At 49.5% G+C, this 19576-nt stretch overlaps 2 protein-coding genes and 1 long non-coding RNA gene across 3 annotated transcripts in view; 1 reads left to right on the top strand and 2 right to left on the bottom strand.

The window, feature by feature from the left end:
• Positions 1-1887, top strand: part of NME7 (NME/NM23 family member 7) — a 92088-nt gene extending 90201 nt beyond the window's left edge. The window contains exon 12 of the mRNA XM_051609720.1: positions 1348-1887. Coding sequence (XP_051465680.1) covers positions 1348-1380 — 33 coding nt within the window. The 3' untranslated portion in view covers positions 1381-1887. The remainder of the gene's footprint in view (positions 1-1347) is intronic.
• LOC127380607 (uncharacterized) overlaps positions 1-19576 on the bottom strand; it is a 462715-nt gene that overhangs the window by 353017 nt on the left and 90122 nt on the right. The gene's annotated exons all lie outside the window — the stretch shown is intronic.
• ATP1B1 (ATPase Na+/K+ transporting subunit beta 1) lies at positions 1423-16802 on the bottom strand. The gene is made up of 6 exons (XM_051609805.1): positions 16564-16802; positions 13692-13820; positions 6488-6643; positions 5536-5720; positions 3577-3657; positions 1423-2843 (listed from the first exon to the last, which is right to left on the bottom strand). Exons 1-6 carry the CDS (start codon positions 16661-16663, stop codon positions 2577-2579), a joined length of 918 nt encoding a protein of 305 aa, XP_051465765.1. The 5' UTR covers positions 16664-16802; the 3' UTR covers positions 1423-2576.

The raw sequence follows: 19576 nt of genomic DNA, 5'->3' as shown, positions 1-19576 counted from the left end.
AGAAGTGCTCCAGACCTGTCACTAGCTTTGTTGCCTTTCTTTGGCCACGCTCCAGTACCTCAGTGTTCTTGTCATGAGGGAGCCCAGAACTCAACACAGTGTTTGAGGTGCAGCCTCACCAGTGCCAAGAACAGGGGGGACAGGAAGGGAACAATCACTTCCCTTGTCCTGCTGGCCACACTATTTCTCATACAAACTAGGATGCTGTTGGCCTTCTTGGCCACCTGGGCACACTGCTGGTTGAGGCAGGGGGTGGAGTAGTGGCGGGGGAGTGGGCAGTGTTTTTTGGTGTGGTGGGTGTTGGGGTTTTTTTGTTGTGTTGTTTTTTTTAAAAAAACTGTCACAGGCTATGCACCTAAGAATTGAATGGTAGGGCAGTTGATCCTACCAAACCCTCAGCCACGCACACACACACACACTCCCACCCCAATGGTGGCAGCTGTACACCCACCTATTGCTGGGAGCCAAACTGGCTCAGGTTTATCACAGCTCCTGTGCAGGTGGCACTTCTTCAGGGAGTGTTTTAGTTCTTTAATCCTTGCTGCACTATAAACAGAAGAGCAGCACATGGGTACAGCTGAAGGTGAGGCTCCACTAGTTCCTGCTCCTTGGGAATAGTGTGGAACAACCAAACGTAAGCTAATGGTCATAGCCTACTGTAGTGCTGCTTTTCCTTCTAGCAGATGGCAAAAAGTTTTGCAGCTTGCTTTTCCATTGTCATGCCTTCTGATTAGGAAGGCTTTAATCAAGCAGCTTGCTCCAGGACAGTAATATTTTGTCACTTTACATGGAGAAACTCTCCCTGTGTCACGCAGCATAAAGTGATCTTGACTCCTGCAGGAAGCCAGCTGCCACATTTTGTCACGTCTGAGAGCAGCCCTGCCAGGCACAGCCTGTTCTCAGCACCAAGCTATTGGCCCAGTAGCAACACAGAACAAGTTGCTGGTGGGGAAACTCTTTTTCTTCTGCATGTGACTTCAGTGTGCCCTTCCGGCCCTGCAACACATCGTGCTGGTAGGTGCTTTAGCCCTCACTAAGGTTAAACCTTTTTTAACTGTAGTTACGTGGTCTGTGCCTCCAGAGGTGGAGCATTTGCAGTAATGGTGAATACACTGAAGACTTTTTGGGTTCCTGACTGGTGTGGTCACAGGCACCTGTGTGCCACAGCCACCTCTAACACAGCTCAGGTAGAGGGGAAACACGTAACACCAAACCATGCTGGCCTAGAGCGGAGGTGTCACACAGCTGGGAGCAGCAGTTTCCTTAAACTCCCCTCAATGCATGTTGCAACTACCTTCAGCTGAGCACTCCTGGGGACAATAAAGATGTACTCTCTTTTTGAAACAGGTGCAGTATTTTTTCAAGATTCTGGACAGCTAGCAGCCTCCATCCTCACCCAATGCAAAGGACGTGCACAGAGAATGGTGTGTTCATTCATTTATTTGTCCAATGTTTCAACCTGACTGAAATACAAGATCAACAAGAGCACTGTACTCCTGGCTATTATTACATGTTAGAACATAGAGTTTTGCACTTTAGACAACATTTAACACCATTCTATGGGGTACTGCATTGCTTTTATAAAGTTTAAAATAAAGATTTATTTTCAAACATGTGACTTTGGTTTATTTCATACATTACACTTTCTTGCAGAAAAAATAAAATTGTACAACTGCATAAATATAAAATTCTTCCACCATGAAAATGGTTAAAAACATTCAATAAAGACATTAGCACCACAGTGTGCGATGCCTCCAGCAGGAAAAAAGAAAAGAAAAAGAAAAAGGAAAAGAAAAAAAATATACAAAGCAAAGTTACACCTATCACTGAGGAGAGTGATAGTCTGACCCGGTCTCTCACACAACATACTGGAGGATGAGGGAAAAGGTGGAGAGAGGGACAGCATTCGCTACAAAGCACAGTACACAATCATCTATTCTCTTGAACTTAAGTTAGTTTCCCCTGCCACCCCTCCAAATAAAATACCCTAACACCACAGAAAGTCAGAAGCCGTATGGAGTGCTGTTAAATAAAGAGTCTCACAGGTGGGCCTTTCTTTGAAAAGGAACAAAATAATGAGAAGTATCATGCCAGTTCTAGTCCCATGGAGTATTTACACCTTGGACAGCAAAAGTCTTTGCTCACAAGTAGAAAACAGATACAATACATGGCTTGAAAAATGACCAGAGTATGCACCTATAGTACTGTACACTAAATAAAATACACAAGGCAGCAATACTTAGGGGCCAGAAACACTGCTTACTACAAGTCAGTTATGGAATCATAATTTACAGTAAAAATGGGCATGTCCCAAGGCTCAATTTTTGTCTTCTTTTGTCATTTACAGTAGAATAAATATTTGTCGCTATTGCTACACTTTTGTTTACATTCTAACCTAGTAAATGCAGGAAGCTAGTGTAAAGCATATAGATTACGTGTAGGTCCCATACGTATGACAGTTTGTTCAAGACTAGTAGGTTTTAATTTTTGTTCTTTTTTTCTTTTTTTTAACCTTTTTTCATGGCTAGGAGGAAGAGGAGGAGGGGGGGGTGGGGGTAAGAGAGTTGTGCTTACAATCAGCTGCTTTTTATGTCAAATTTAATATCAAAGCGTCCCTGGAAGCGGTCTTTGTCGCTGTACTGGATGTTCTGCCCGTAGGCCCTGCATTCCACGCGCACCTCCGTGTTGTAGGTCAGGTTGGTGAACTGCACTGCCACCAGGGGCTGCAGGTACCGCGGCTGCAGGAGCTTCCCGTAGTAGGGGTAGTACTGCAGGCCAAAGCCAGAGAAGCCACCCATCCCATAGTACTCCACTGTGCCTACTTTGTCTTCATCTTCCTCTCTCTAGGAAGGCAGGAAAAGGAAGAACAAACGATGACCATCACCCGAACTCCACCTGTTGCAGCCCTTTTCCTCAGCAGCATCTGCTTTTCACCAAGACTCTCTCTGATGACCACGATCTCCCTTTGGCCATCACTGATCCTCACGATCTCCCTTTGGCCATCACTGATCCTCACCTTGACAGCACGAGGACAGTCCCAGTGGTGGAAAGGCCACATGAGCACTGTCTGACCAGCAGCTACAGAGGAAGCACCTCCCAGCACACATCAGCCAGGAAAAGGGCATTTCTTTATTTAAAAACTCAAGCACCTCTCTAGGCATTCAGAAGTCACCACAGCTTCCTGCCGTACCAGTGCACTATCTTTGGCTAAAAATGTAAGTTTGCTGTTCCTCAGCTGCTTTCCACTGCCAAGTAAAACACCTCTTCCCTGGAGTCCTTTTTTCAGACATCCCTGCTCAGAGCTCCAGTACAGCCCTTGGAAGCAAAACAGCTACTTTTAAGGACACCCTTTGCTATCCAGCCCTGATTTTAGCCCTCCCTGTCAGGACAGGGCTAACTGCCAATTGTCACCAATGGGGTTTTGAGAAACCCCTCTTCTGAAGGGGGAGACATCCCAAGTGAGAACCACCCTGGTTGTCTGCAAAAAGGCAGAGAGGGGTCACTGCACTCAGACAAAGACTTAGGGCAGTCTTCCCCTGCAGCTTCCCAACTCTGCTCTATTGTATTTCAACTTACCTTGGCAATGCAGTGGACAGGGATGAGATACGGGTGGTATTTTGCCATGACCTCTGCTGGGAGGCTCTCATTTGCTGGAGCCTAGGAAAAACCCAAAACAAGGGGATGTTACTTCTCTGCAGACCGCAGCAGCAAAGCTCAGAGGTACCAAACATGTGCCATTAAACAGAATCCCTTCCAGCTCAGGTTCAGAGGCAACAGCTCTCGATGGCGGTTCTTGGGACAGACACACCGTGTGGCACAACTAGACATCAGGGAACTTAACCCAAGCAGAGCTGTTGTCTGTTCTTACAGCTTTACTGCTGTGGATACCCAAGCAAGCCCATTGGACTGTTTTCCATTTGGTGGTGTCATTGAGGCCAGTGTCACATGGCAGAGTGCTAGCCAGCGTGGCTTGTTTGGGCAAAGCCCAGGCAGCAGCAGGAAGAGACGTGCTGCTGGAAGGAGGATTTGCCACCTGCCTGCCAGGTGAGCGCAGCTAGGACTAGAAACGCACATGAAAGAACAAAGACTGGCAGTCACGCCCTGACGCTGCTGAACTTCGACATCACCTACAGGGAAGAACAAAGGCTCCGAGTATGTCTGGGAAAGGTGGGGGTGCCAACTCTGGTGTTGGTCTTTGGTCTCTTAACAAGTGCGGTAGTTTTGCTTCACCATCTTGCAGGTCTCAGATCTGCTTTACACGCATCTTGCCCAACACAAAAGCTACAGGGTCTCTGCTAAAGCATGAAATGAGGGATAACAAATACTGCCTCGGATACACGTCATTTCAAAATGAAATATGTAAAGTCATTCCTGGACTAGACCCTACTGTCTAATGCAGTCTGGAGCTCTTCATAGTTCTGTGGCAAAGAGAAGAGGAACACGCCAAACTCTTCTCTTCCCCAGTCAAACATGCACATCGTGTGTCCTCCCACAACCACCATGTACCAAGCACAGCACACTTCTGCTAAAACACACCCACTGGTTCCGCCCTGGATCAGATGGGCAAAACTCAACTCATTTCTTCCAGCACAGGGCAGGCTCCCCTGGAAGAAAAACCATCCTCAAAACATGTTATCCAGATAGCACCATTCCCCATCCTCGGCTACACTGACAGATGGCTGGCGGTGAAGGTGGCTTAGCACACCCCTTGCACTGCTTTCAATCCAGAAGATGGAAGGGCAGGTTTTGCACACCACCTTATTCAATACTATGTGCTCTGCCAGTGAATTCCTAGATAATTTTTTAGCATTTAAATGTGTTGTGGAAAAAAACAGAAGTAAAAGCCCATGCTGTCCAGATTAACATCCTTCAGCATTTACTGCAAACTTGCCTTCAGGTGCAGCACAGAGCAAGTGGGTGACAAGAGATATTCTACAGCATCTGGAAACTGCATTTAATAACCTAGAGATCTCCTCACCACTCTCACAGTAAGAGCTGTGCCTGACTCTCAGATGTAGTTTATGCTTTACAGAATATGTATCGATCTGACAGTGAATATTAGCATGACTTCATTTCATTAAGTGATTTTATAGCAAGGCAGGCAACTCTACAGTGCTGGAGGAAAGAAAGGAGCAGGTTGAGGCATGACACAATGTACTGATCTTACTACAGATAGAGTTGGTCTGGGACACTCCCATGCAAGCACACAGGAACTTAAAATGGGTTTTATTATTTGAAAAAAATACCCTGTTGGAGCAGTTCAGTTAGTGGGCTCAGAATTTACCAGACAAATGATCAAGAGTTTGCACTGTGAGATTCAGTGCTACATAATACCAACTTCCAGTGTGCAGTTTTCACTGCTTTTTAATGGAATGCATTTTTAAAGCCAGCTCCTCAAAAAATCTCAAAATTTGTCCCCTGCAGAAGGGGTTTAAAATGATCTCTCTCCAGAGACAGAAAAGCAGGCATGGTAAATCTGCAGCCAGCTCTTCCTCCTCATCAGTAGCTTCTGCTAGAAAGGGAAGAGATACTTGCCTTAGGCTTGAAGCCAATAATTCTGTTGAGCTTGACCAGGATGCATGGTTTGCCATCCTTGTACCCAAAGGTGGGATCATTTATTCCAGAACAGTTTTCCAGCCATTCACGTTTGAATTTGCAGACCTTCTTCTGGCCCTGGGCATCACTATATGGTCCTCTCTCTTTGTAATCGGCAGGTATGTCTGTGGCAGTGGGGGAGTGAAAAGACCACCATAACCAAGCTGACCTTTTGCTTGTCAGGAGCAGCAACACTTACACTTCACTGTAATTAGGATTTCCCCCTTGTCCAAACAAGGTCAGTGACGCCCTCTTCTCGACACCACATACCTGCACCCAGCCACCCCCCACATGTGGGCTGGTTCCAGACCAGCAAGTTTGTGGAGGTTTTGGTTTTTATAACTGAGTATTCTCCCAGCCTACAAGACAACACACACATTTGTAATCCACTGGCTCAGAAATTTTTGCTGAGCAGCTTTTACATGCACTTATTATGAGGCAGTAGTCTCATTCTGCATTATTACATATAATCTATTAAAGGTTAATATCTCCCAGATGCTTTGCTGCATTGCATCAAAAGGACCAACAATGACTTTAGCAAAGTCATCAGTAAAACCCCAGTGATTTTCAGAGAGGGATAAGGGCAGCACCATGTGCTTTTCAGAGCCAGCTTGTACCCTCCTCCAAGTGAAATCTGGGAGTTCCCAACCGTATAACCTCTACCATAAGTTTCTAGGTAAAGCCCTGGCCAAGCTTGGTCTGTCCAAACTGATCACTTAGCGAGCAGCCGTGCAACTGAAACCAGATCCACCCGGTTTACCAAGGTGCTGCTGGTAACAATAAAAGGAGCAGCCAAAGACAGAGACCACCACTGCTCACCCTCAGCTTCTGATGGACCTGACACAGAAGCACTGGTCAGGGCCCTCAGCTGCAGGAAATAATCAAGACTTACCCCCACAGTCCTGAAATACAATGTTTTCAGTTTGCTGATCAGGGTTGTAGTCCTTTAAGAACTTCTCAAGGTTCTTCACATACGGCTCGTAACTCTTGGGATCAGCGGCAGAAAAGGAAATTTCTGTCTTTTGCACCTGGGGGACTTGAGTCAGTCCTAAGAAAAGCAAAATTAGGAAGAAAACATTAAGTACACCTCAGAGCTGCATAGCCTCCTGGCACTGCAATGCACACCAAGAACATAACGCACTCTAATAATCTCTATTTTTCTGACTTCAGGACTTGCATGAAACAGCTTAAGCTCACTAGAGGGGAGGCTCTGACAGGATCTTTCCTCCTCTTTCCAACAACAATCTGGAATATTCATCACGATGTTTACATTACTAAGCAGATAAAAATCACAGAATGCAGAAGGGAGGCTATGAGTCAAGGTTTTCCTCAAGAAAAACAGTCAAGCACAGGGCCCCTATCTGCTTCTGCCTCCTCCCTAAGGACAGAAGGGAAGCTGCCTCCATGCAAGACCAACCACACACAATAAAGTCCCACAGAGGTCTACTCTTATATTAGTATCTCTAGTAGGTTGATTTGAAACTCTGTGGAACATGCTATGTGTTTAGGATAAAAATCAGAGCTGTCCACTCATGAAACCTCACAATAAAATACAAGAGGTTCCCCCACTACAAGTATGGTCTCTGCTGGCTCTAATTCACATTACCTTTGTGCAGCCTCCCTTGCAAGATGCAGGGCAAGGGATACTTTCTCACTCAGTAAATCCATTAGCCTGATCACTTTCTCTGGTCTTTTCACTCCATAAGCAGGCATTTCTGACTGCAGAAGTAGCCTTCTGAGCTCTCCAATCAGAAGTTCCTCACTGTGTAGGTAATACCACCACATGGGAGAGATGTTTAAAAGACTGTCCTAGATTCTGGGCTGTGTAACTACCTTTACTTTTGACTTGAGGAGGATGAATAGAGAAAGAACGCATGGAGAAGGGACTACATACAAGTAATGCCTACAGTTGATGAAAGGTGGCAACCCCTTTGCTTTCTTGTTATGCAACTTGAAAACAGTTGCACCTGTATGATATTTAGGTTACTTTTTAATTGAATCTGTCGATGCATGGTTAACACTTCAGACTTCAGCAATGGGAACTGGAGTTCATGCTGCTTTTGTGGTGGCCACTGTAATTACTGAGGTCTTGACTTCTGTTCAGTTTGTCATCTTCATTTTGGTGAGAACAAGAAAAAAGAGCAGGGGAGCTGCATTTGCTTTGACAGCTCTCAGAACAGGCATGTTGCCAACAAGTTACCCTGCTGCAAAACCTGGGCAGCTTAGCTGGTTGGCCCCAACCCACAGGAGCTTGTGACTCCAGCAATTTTTCCAAAGCCACTTGAGTACTCCTGCTTAGTCCCTCCTCAAGCTAGCTCACCACTCCCCACCCCCCCACTACCTACTGAGTTGGAATTTGTAACCCAGGACAAAGATTAGCTTTGTTCCCCTAAATGCAGCTCCTAGTAGCGAAAGATAGTGAGACACCCAGTGAGTAGCTTGGGGTTTCAAGTTTTATTCCAGGAAGCAGCTTCAACCACTCAAACTCCCTCTGGTACAAATTGACCAGGCTGAGTGTTAAAAGTTTAGAAGCAACTTACTACTGCACTAGCAAAATTATGTCCTGCTCTCCAAAGTCAGTGGCAACCCCTTTTCCAAAATTTATTTGCATTCTTACTTTCACAAACAGTTATAAAGACATAAAATAAATAAGCTGGGTTCAATTTTAGTAAGGGACTTCAACCCAAACCCTCCCTCAGCAGGGAAGCAATAGGCTCAGGGTCACTTGAAGTGGCTATCAGGAATTGCAGCCAAGGCAGGCCCAGCCCTGGTTCCTCTCCCATCTGCCTTCTCCAGAGTTCAAGTTACAGGTGTGTCATTCAAGTGTATAAATATAAAATTCAAGAAAGCTTGGCCAGGCTTGTTAAGCTTCAGTCAGGCAGTTAAGCCATATAGTTTTGCTCAGGACCTCCAAACCAAGAAACTCTCCACCTCCATTTTGTCTTGCCCAAGGTAACACTCAAACACACCCATGCAGGCATGGCAAAGATAAAGGGAAGGGCAGCAATAATACACCCCGTGGGGTGTAAAAGCCACTTAACAGATTAACCCTGCTCTCTGGTTAGGAGACCCTGGCTCCTGACACATACAGTCCAAAGCCAACCCTTTACCCACAAGACAAATTACTTGGTTGGGAGAACAGGCTCCCATCCAAAGCATCCCTATTGTGCAAATCCTTGCAGAGCAGCATCTCCATACAGCTGCTCCAGTAGCCAGTGCAGGAGAACAACTGTTCCTGACTGGCAGGCTCAGCCTGTGGCCAGAGCTGGGCTGCTTTCAGCTGAACTTTGGGCATTTACAGGTACCTGGATGTAACACACAGAACTGGGCTTTGACACAGCACATGCTTTTTTAGAAAAAAATGTAGAGAACAGTCTTCCCTCTTATGAAGTGAGGAAGCAAATCTTTGTGGAGATAAAGGCTTAAGAAAATACCTTTATCCCAATTAAGAATGTATTACCAGCTTCCACCCCAGTCTCCATTCTTGCATGTCTGCAACTGATCAGACAAAGCCCTATCATCTCTTTATTTTCCATGTGTACATCCCATAGCCAAATTAAAGGCTTCAGTACTGTTATCAGAGCAGCACTACCACTGAACCCTTCTTAAGCAAGCTGTGTTTTTTTGGCTTGTTTGTTGTGTTTTTTTTTCTTCTAAATGTGTAGATTTGGTGTAACAAGAGGAGGTAATCTCTGCAATACATTTCCAGTCAGTAGGGACAGCAAGAATTACAAAGTTGAGCCATTCCAGTGCTACCTACCATGGTTTGCTAGACACCTAGGGAATTATGTGGCTCAAATGAAGTACAGAGATGAATAAGCCTCTTAGGGGCTTCATGCACATGAAGAAGTCTTTTGTGAGCAAGCCCTATGGGTGAAAAGAAAAAGACTCCAGTGTTTTTACAGCCAGGTGGTCTAAACAACCCTCACCTCATCTTCAGACTATGATCAGTTTGCCACAGTTCTGCATCTCACACTATTAACAGTGATGCACCATGGTGTCATGTGTGGTGATGCTGCTCTTCACACATGGAAGAATCAAGTAACTTACTGCTAAGAAAATGCTAATTACTTCCAACAACTTCCACAATTGGCTCTTAAGAGCACATTGCTAGGAAATACTACTGTCTTCATTTAAATGACACTGTCCACATAAATGATGAGTCATGCCTTGACTTGGGAACAGACACCACCTTCTGTTGGTTTTCTAACTCTGTGGATGTACCAAGATACCAGACACCAAAAAAAAAGCATGTGAAATCATTCTTTTTCAGCTACAGCTTCACTTCCAAAACTCCACTACAGGTTAAAAATCACATTTATTCATCTTCATTTACAATCAGATTTTCCACACAAACTATATCATTCTAAGTTGCAGGAGCAAAACTTCAGGAAAAAATGCCCTGAAGGTGAGGAGAAAGGAACTAGAAGTGGGAAGTCAGGCTTGTTGTTAGGAGTGGTTGTGCAAGTCCATAGTAACCACTTAATCATGCAATGCTCATTTCCAAGCATTATGTAGTTTTGGTCCAGAATGAGTCTGAACACTCCTGGGATGACACAGATGACAGATTGAGCGATCACTACACCATTCCTATTTACCACCCCACCAGCTCACTAAATGAGGATAGATTTTAAAAGCCTCTGCACCAAGTGATGTCCTTCCAAGCTTCCAAGTCACTATTCACCTTCTCCCCGAAGCACAAAAAGCAGGTACAAGTTCCCTCCAAATGCCTGCTGCTGCAGGTGCCTGGCCCAGCAGATAACATCCCTGGAGCTTAAGCTTCAGAGATTCTCCTTAACAGAGGTGCTGAAAAAAACAAGAGACCAAGGTGGAAAAATGCAACTTAATGAGAGGCAGCATATGCTCCTTGGGGCTTTCCTGCTGCCATCCAAGCTAAAAAAATCCCAAGTGGGGAATACACACCAGACCAGCCTTTCCCATGACACACTCATCAGCCAAGCACATCTTGGCCAAGCAGCACTTGGATCAGGGACACAGCTGAAATCCCCTGCCTTGAACAGGGATTCTTCCTTCCAGCTGCCATTGAAGAGGAGCTTTAGGCAGCAGCAGGGAGTTTTCCCAGCCCTACCCCACCAGCCCCAGTGACAGGACACCGTGTTTCACAGGAGGCACACCACAAGATGGCAGGATACACAGCTCAATTTATATCGGGGTGGGAAAGGGGAGGAGGAGAACAGAGCATTATTTTTTTTAACACCCGGTATGCAGTGTGGAAGGGGCTGTATCCTCATCCTTCCCCATTAGCAGGCTAAGTCCTCTGTGCTTAAAGCAGAGTCCGAGCCCGCAGCACACGTGGAACTGGGAGCTGGGGCTGTCGCAATGGCAAGGCTGGACAAGAAGGTGAACTGCACCATCCCTTCCCCCACGCCAAGACAAAAGAGGAGGAAAAAAAATACCGTGGAAAGGTACAAAACTCAGCTTGCCCTTAAGCCCTGCATAACATTCCTGTTGTGGTCAATGCAGAAACCAATTAGCATAGTAATGACACTTGGCTACAAAAATAGCACTTTATGGCTTTCAATGTTATACCCATGTCAATAACTCAATAGACATCCTGCAGGTTCTGCTGCTGTTATGAAATCTGTTGTATTGCAGAACAGCAATTATATTATAGCAGCCCCTACAGCATTTTCTCCTGCAAATCCTGAAGGGAAGTAGTTTCCCCTTTCCCAGCCATTTTGGGCTGACACAGCAGTGACTTGCCCCAGAAGGACAGAGCCCTGTAAAAAGAATTAAACCAAGTCTTCTAGCTTCCTAGAGAATCCAGGGCTCTATCATGCTGCCAATATACTTACTTGGCATATAAATCTTCCCCCAAGAACCAGTAAGACTTGCATAACACCCTGTTTTATGTTGTTCATAGTCTGCAGGGGTCCCAGATTACAGAAAATGTTTGTTAAATGCTCACCAAGTGCAGGAGTGAACATGCCCACACATCTGCTGCCAGAAGAGCACTTGTGCTTGCAGCGCAGAGAACCCTACACAGCAGCAGAATACAGGGACTGCTGACCTCCCAAATACAGCAGTGCAGCAACTCACTGCAGTGTCAATCCCTGAACGCTCCCATTAAGGGCTATTTTTGACTCACTGTGGTCTAATAGCTGCTGTGCCACAGGACGAAGAACGGGCTTGACGTTGAGAACCAACCACCACCACACTTTACCCCTAGATTGTCCACATCTTTATAAAGAGCTGTGGCATGATACCCTGCAAAGGGCCCTGTGCTTTTAACTGGTAAATATCTCTTTGAAGTTGTATGCTTGTGTCATTACAGCTTGGTTCAAAACCCTTGCTTATTGGGATGACTCTTGTTATATATTCAAGGAGCTGGATTTTGTTCCCCTTGATTTCAGTACATGTTCTGAAAGCCCATTACAAAGATCCCTGACAACCTTTTCATTCTTCCTCCATTTTGATTTCTGAAGTACATGCCACAAAAACATCTCAAGATTCAGTTCCCTTTTTTGGTTAAAAAAAAAAAAAAGGATAAGCCCCAGAAAAACTGGTGCAGCATGCCATTAAGAGATAAATAAAAATCCCCTGCAGGCTGAAATCTTACAAAGAAATCTTACCATGGAGTTGCTTTGGAATTAGAATTCTGAACCACTGTTACACAGAGTAAATAGTTTACCTAGAATGAGTAATTATGTGGCATCAGGCTGAACAGCAGGCCTATCTGGATGTGACCCAAGATCTATGGGCTTCTTTGCTAATTACTTCATGTCTGGTGAGACCACTGGGTTTCAGCCGGGGAAAAACACATTATTAAAACAACAACTACTCCCCCATTTGCTGTTGGGGGATGCAGCTAACAGCTCTGGGCAGTATCTGACAGCTTAGTCTTTCCTGCCCGTTTCAGAGCCCATTGCAGGGACACAAACAGCCACTTTCAGTGATTCAGACAGCATTTACCCCAGCCATGCTACTACATTAAGAAGCACCACGCACTAATACAGCCCTTGCAGTTTCTGCTCTGTCTACAAAAGTGATGGTGGAAAAGCAGTTATCCAGAAAAGATGAATCTTTGCTGAGCTATAATATCATTTGGTGATGGCAACATTCCCTGTGTTGTCAGAGCAGGGGGTAGTCACAGTATTGCACTGCAGACAGTGGGACTGTAAGACACCGTGTGACGCCAGAGCCAACTTCTGTAGCTACAAGCCATCAGCCTCACAATTGTCACTTAAATACCACTGTTATTAAAAGCTTCTGAACTGTTTTACAGAGCAACTGGAGACAGATCGTTACCATGGCCAGTGCCAAGCAGCCTCAAGGTCATTTGCAATGTGGGGAAGCAGCAGTTGCACAGCTCCCCGCCAGGCTCTGAGCAGCCACCGACTGCAGCCGAGAGCGCAGCAGAGCTGGGACGGGCAGAGCAGGGAACCTGCAGCAAGGGCTACACCATTTGCCCATGCCCAAGACAGGCTGGCCACAGACACTCCTCAAACCATCATTTTAATTTTGAGCAGAGGCTTATTTTGTCTAGGAAAGACAGGTCATGTGTCAGCAACTACAAGACCCACCATCAACCTCGCAGGACACATTCAGCTCAAACACCCATGAGTAAATACTACCATCTCCTCTAGACCACACAGTGTAGTTGTGTTGGCCAAAATAATGCAGTAAGCACATCCAGAACTGGTCCCCTTTCTCCTCATGCACCCCAGTTTCACTGATAAAGCCAATATTTTACCTTTGTCCCTTCACTTACCCATGGGAACACAGTGGCTATGAAGAAAGAAAAGCTGACCTCAGCTTCTTCATACAGCTCATTCCCAAGCAAAGCTTCTTAGCCTCACTCCATTGCTTCAGATTCAGGAAAGGGAAGAGCACCAACCCAGGTTCAAGCTCCTTGCAGACAGGAGGCATACTTCATGTGATGTAACCTTTAATTCTATTGATTGCCTTCAATCCCCAGTACTGTTAACACAGGAGGCTGGGAACATACCCACCCCCTACAAATATGTGCTGCAGCAACAACATGCTTATTTCACCCTCCTTCTTGAGGCAAGTAACCAACACACCTCCCCAGAACAGCCTGCACCAAATCAAATGTGGATCTTCTATTTAATTACCTGGAGGTGCCACTCGATCCTGGTATTTGGGCTCAAATTCACTGACAGTGAGCAACATCACTTGGATGGTCCCAATGAATATACCTGCCAGGCAACCGTAGAAGATGACATAGAAGAGGAGGATCTTAACTGCAAGAGAAAAACAGAAAGAGGAATCAAATCAAGTCCTCAAGGCAGTCACATTTCAAGATAGAATTTTCAGCTTCTGCCACTTGCAAAGAAGAGTGAATTCAGCACCCAGCATGCCGAATTCAGATGGCAAGCCCTGCTGCAGAGGCGTGTATTTAACAGTGAGATTATGCTCTGATGCAGACAGAAAATATAAATCACTCCAGCTGTCTCGGGGGCTGGCAGCATGAGCCCCTGAAAACCTAGAAATCCATGAATCGGAATTTGAGATTGTAAAACATGAATACCATGTTCTTCTGTATTTCAAAGGATCCCCTGGGTGACCCAATGCTACCATCACACACTATCACAAGTGACAGATGTTCAAGTGAAGCAAATGCCCAACAGCAAGAAGCCATCTATGGGTCTGCTCTGAAGGACACCCTTTCCACAAAACTCTGGACCTCAAAGGTATTTCCAGGAGAGCCTGCAGTAAATGTTACATTCAGACTTGCAAGCAATTGGAAAGCCTGATCTCCCTTAGTAATTCAGACTGTCACCTCCATTAGAGACAACAGGAGCACAATCGAGGCCCAAATTAGCTCTTACACCCAATCTCCAGTGTAAGAAAGTGCTAAGACATGTCACAGTACCACAGGTTTGCCAGCCCTGTGTAGTCTACAAAGGCACTCACGCACTGCTCATACCAATTAAAAAGTGAATTACATAATAACGAAAGACTGAATTTAGTTTTGGTCTAAAGGGAGATGCCTAGAATAATCTTGGGGGGGGGGGGGGGGAGGGTGAGGGGGTGGTGGGCAGGGTGGTGGAGATGAGCCTGGAGATGCAGCATGGCTCAGACTCTGGGTATCAGTTACCAGTTTACAAGGATTATCTCAACTGATTAACTGCACAGTAACATGCTGTACTAGGCATCACCAGGCCGCCTACAAGAGGGCTAAGCCAGCCCATGCCAAGCAAGTATATGCTAATCAGGCTGCAGGAACAGGCAGGCCAGTGCAGAGGCCACAACGTACTTGAAAGGGAGACTGCTGCTTGATCTCAGATTGTCCTCATCTAAGTGCAAATTAAAAAAGAGGCAGTTTATTTGAAGGACTTGAAGTGATCAGCTGCAAGGGAAGGAAGCACTGGGCAGAAGTATTCCTCCAGCCCCATCATAAAAGAAAAACCTCCATCAGCGGATGAGCCTCCTGACGAGGTTCTGATTGTTTTCAAGTCTACATGAAAGACAGACAAGAAGGAAGGCCAGCCAGCAACAGAGGCTGAGGGACACCGTCAGAAAAGCACTCCATCCTCATCTTCCTCGTGTGCTCCGGAGGCAGGGGATGCAGCCCGGGCTGGTGGGCAGAGCTGAATGCAATGGTGTGGTGCTCCAGGAGTTAAAAAAGACTCTTTGGTATCCAGGCAGCGTAAAGCAAATGGATGTGACGTCAGGGACATGTGGAAATTTTTTCCAGAGCACAGTCATAGGAGGTGCTGTTGTAACAAACCAAACACTAATGCTGTTGTCTGCAGCGTAACGCCTCTGAGTTTTGTAACATCAGAAGGCAAACGCTGGGAGGTAGCTTATTTAATCAGGTTCCCAGCCAGGATGCTCTGAACGCCAAAGACATCTTAAAGGTCAGAACCGCTCCCAGGTCTCCGCCAACACACAGCGGGTCTAGCGCCCGAGCGCGGCAGGGTTGAATGAGAAAGCTTCCCCGCAACAGGTAGGCTTATAGCAGAGGAATCAGATCACAAGCTTGCAGATCGACTCCACAAAAGGAAACCAGTCCCAGGCGGGCAGGTGCAGACACTCTGGGAGAAGGACCTGGTTCAGCCTCCGCATCTGAAGCGCTGCACAGCTGCCTGCTCCCTCAGGAGCGGAAAACACCTACCAGCACCCACAGCCCCATTCTGCTCACGCCACGGCAGAGCAGAAGCCTGCGCTGGTGTGCCCGTCGCCCAGAGCTAAAGCCACCAGCTCCGGAGGTGGCACCTCCAGCCGATCCATTACAACAGGAGCAGAATTCAACATCGCCAGGGTGGTGGCACAGCAGCTGCGGTTGGCAGGGGCTGGAAGACTGTCTATTTGCGTCAAGAAAATGTTAAACGCCTCTTAGTCTAAATGCTATTTGCACACAGCACCTATAAACACATCATAAGCATTTAATCACAGAGAGCCATTTCCTTCTTGCAGGGGCGTTAAAAAGCAAATTGCTCTCCCTCGGCGAAGTAAAACCAGCTCCACTTCCTTTATCCAGAGAAAAGGGATAAAAAAGCAGAGCCACCCTGGAGGCCAAGGCAGGTGACGGCCGGGAGGGCAGGCTCCCCCGACGGCGATGCTCCCGGGCCGGGCCAGCCGCGGGGGAAGGAGCCCCAAGGACAAGGCGCCCTCGCCAAGGTCGGCCCGCCCCGGGCTCCATCCCGGGGCCGGTGCCTGACACCGCCTCATCCCCAGCCCCACCTGAAGTCACAGGCGGGCGGACAGCAAGCCCCGGCCCCCCACCGGACACCAGCGGTGGCGGGACGGGTGAGGGGGGGGGTGGGACGGGGACGGGAGGGCCTCCAGCCCTCACCCCGGCGGGGACGTGTCGCACCGGCCCCGGCCGCAGCCCCCTCCCCCGCCGCGGAGCCCCGCCGCAGCCGGCAGAGGCGGGGCCGCGGGCCGTGCTGCAGTGCCCGCCGCAGCGCCACCGCCCCCCGGCCCGGCCCGGCCCCGCCGCCCCCGGCCCGGCCCCGCCGCCCCCGGCCCGCCACTCACACCAGCTGCCCCCGGTGCGGCCCAGCAGCTCCTTCTTCTCCGAGTTCCAGATGAATTTCTTCCAGTTGCCGTCGCCGTCCTTAGCCTTCCCGCGTGCCATGGCGAGCGGGCGGGCGGGCAAGCAGAGGGGAGAAGTCTAGCCCTCGGTGGGCTCCGCGCCCAGGCCCCGGCCGGGCTCCGCACCCCGCGGCACGGGCAAGGTCCGGGTGGGTGCGCCCGCCGGCGCTGATGGGGGGTGGGTGGGGTGGCGGGGCGCTGCGGGGCTGGCGCTGCGGCAGCGGGGCCGTGCGGGAGCGGAGTGCAGCGGCAGGACCCCCGAGCGCGGAGCAGCCGCGCTCCTTGCTGCCCGCCGCTTCATATACACCGCCGGCCCCGCCCCCCGCCGCCCCCGCCAATGGGAACGGGGAGGGGGCGGGGCCCTACCGGCGGTGGGCGGGGCCCGGCTGAGGCGCGACCGGCGGGGCGGGGCGGGGCGGGACACCTGCGGGCGCCCGCGCGCGCGTTGGGGCGGGGGCGCGCGCCCCGCCGTGGCTGCGCGCGGGTTGCTCCGAGCGCGCGCGCCCGTGCCGAGGCCGCCAGCCCCAACCCCCTCCCGCCCCGCTCCCTGCCCATCCCGGCCCCCCCCTTCCCTCCTCCTCCTGCTCCCCCCGCTGCTCTGCTGCCGCTGCCCCGCACCGCCCCTGCCGCCACGCTCCCGCGGGCTCACGTGTAGCTCCGCCGCGGAAATGCTGAACGGCGACGGCGCTCCCTTCCCTCCCCAGCCCCGCCTCGGGAGCACCTGTCCCGGCAGGTGCGGGAGCCCGCCCGGCCCGGCCCGGCCCGGCCCGGCCCGGCGGCAGCAGGGATGGGGGCGCTGGGAACGGGCCGCACCCGCCCTGGGGGGGGGGGGGATCTTCAGGGCCGTGGGGAAACGCCTCTGCTGGCCCCGGGGCTGGGGGGCACCCCGCAGCGCCGCCCCGGTGCGGGACACCAGCCCACCCCGGCCGCTGGGGTAGGGGCTTCTCTGCGGGGACCGGCAGCGGCTCTGCGGCGGGGCGGGCGGCGTCCCGGCGGGGGAACCCGCCCCGCTCTGCTGCCGGGACCCCAGGCTGCCCCACCCGCCGTCCCCTCCCTCGGGTGCCCAGGTGAGGCCGCCGGAGCTGCCCTGCACGACAGGCCTGGGGCCCCTGGGCTCCCCCGCAGCCCCGCTCCCGCACCCCGCTACCGGGGCCCGCTGCGGTTCTCCCCGGGGCAGGGTCCGCTGTCCCGCCAGGGAGGAGCTGAGGGGGGGCAGCACACAGGGGCCACAGCATCCCCATCCAGGAGCTCAGCCTGCTTTCCCGTCATCCGTCCTACACCTCTACCTTGCAGGAGAACGGGAAAAAAAAAACAAGGAAAAAAATTTAAAAAGGCAGGGGGGAGGGGGGAAGGACAAGGGCGTTTTAATGCGCCATTAAAACTTAGTCTGCTCTGTGATCCCGGGTAACTGCTGTGCCTTGACCCCACGGTGCCATTAGAGGATGATAGGAGATCTTTACCTCCAGATTTCTAAAGCATATTTAGATTAACTCTGAATTTCCTATTTGGTTGCAGTATTCTATTCCACATTCTTTCTTGCCCTTAAGCTACTTACGTGTTCTTTCAACTTCATTCTCCTTTTCCTTTTTAGTCTGGGATGTGGGATGAGTGCATATAAGCTCGGCCCTTCCTGGTATTTCCTAGCATTTGCATGTTCTTCTGGAAGTCATCTGCCAAGAATGACATAGCCTGAAACGGAAGGACGCCCAAACAGCCAGCCTGATCATGCTCTTCTCCGACCTGAAGGAGAAGTAATCTGGCCACCATCACCTCCTACCCTCCCCGAGCCATTAAACTAGCAGTCAGGGGACACGTCTCAGTGTGGTCCCCTTCTCCAACTGATCCATGGCTACAATCCAGAACCACCTCCTGAAGCAACCAACTGAGAGAACTACTTTTTCAGTCCATCAGCCTCAGCCCACTGGGTCCACACAGGCCATACACCCTCAAGGTCATGGCACCATTCCTGGCAGCAGCAGCTAAGCGTGGCCTCCTTAGCTTTAGCCATATGACCACTCTTCTCCAAGCTGTGCAGGCTTGTGGGTTAGAAAGAGAACAAGTATCATGCAGGAGGTATAGAGAGGTCATCTGACTAGAAGGCTGTGTGTGTTTAATTGGGAGGGTCCAGCCCGCTGAGCGCTCTGTGATGCCTTGTGCATGATCAAAGGCAGCCCGGTGTGCCACATGGATTCTCATCCTGGGTTAGGAGAACCAGCTCTCAGTGGCATTAATGGGACCAAAAAGGGCTGATCAGCTAGAGGGAAGAGGAGAAATGGCATCTTTCTTTTCTCCTGGGTGTCTGGTCAGAGCTGGTCTTTTAAAGAGACCTGCTGATGGTGGATGATAACAAAAGCAAACACAGACAGCAGTATCTGATACCCAAGAGAAAATCCTCTGCGCTGCAGGCAGGACAGTATCAGTTACAAGTTAAGGCTGCTGTGATTACCATCAAGCCAGTAAGTAGACAACCACTCCTGGAAACAAAAACACCCATTTTGAACTCCCACTCCTTCAGTTGCCACTGTAGCCAACTAGGCAGCTTCTCTCAGCTGCTGGGCCACCAGGTCTGCACTGGCCACTGGGGAACTGAACCAACTCTCCTTCTAATGCCCTGGGTGCAACTTATGGCCTAGGTATGCTACCCTATAAAGGGCAGCTGCTTGGGATTATGTGTGGGTGTGTGGTGGTGTCACCCAAGCATGAAATTTGCACATCAGACAGCTTACCCTTGGATGCTGCTCCTGGCATTATCCGTGAGCCAGGACTCAGCTCATCCAGGCTTCAGAGGAAAATGCCACACAAGTTAGTGCAGGGCACATGCAACAGCAACAGTGGGTGCAGCCCTCCCCTCCTTGCCTTCTGCTTGAGCATTGGGGTCACCCAGAACAAAACAGACACGGGATATTCAGGCAGGTTTATGGTGATAATTCAAATCAGGGAAAATCTGAACAGGAGT

Source organism: Apus apus, chromosome 1 (assembly GCF_020740795.1).
Source record: "Apus apus isolate bApuApu2 chromosome 1, bApuApu2.pri.cur, whole genome shotgun sequence".
Taxonomy (NCBI): domain Eukaryota; kingdom Metazoa; phylum Chordata; class Aves; order Apodiformes; family Apodidae; genus Apus; species Apus apus.
This window is presented reverse-complemented; position numbering and strand designations above follow the sequence as displayed.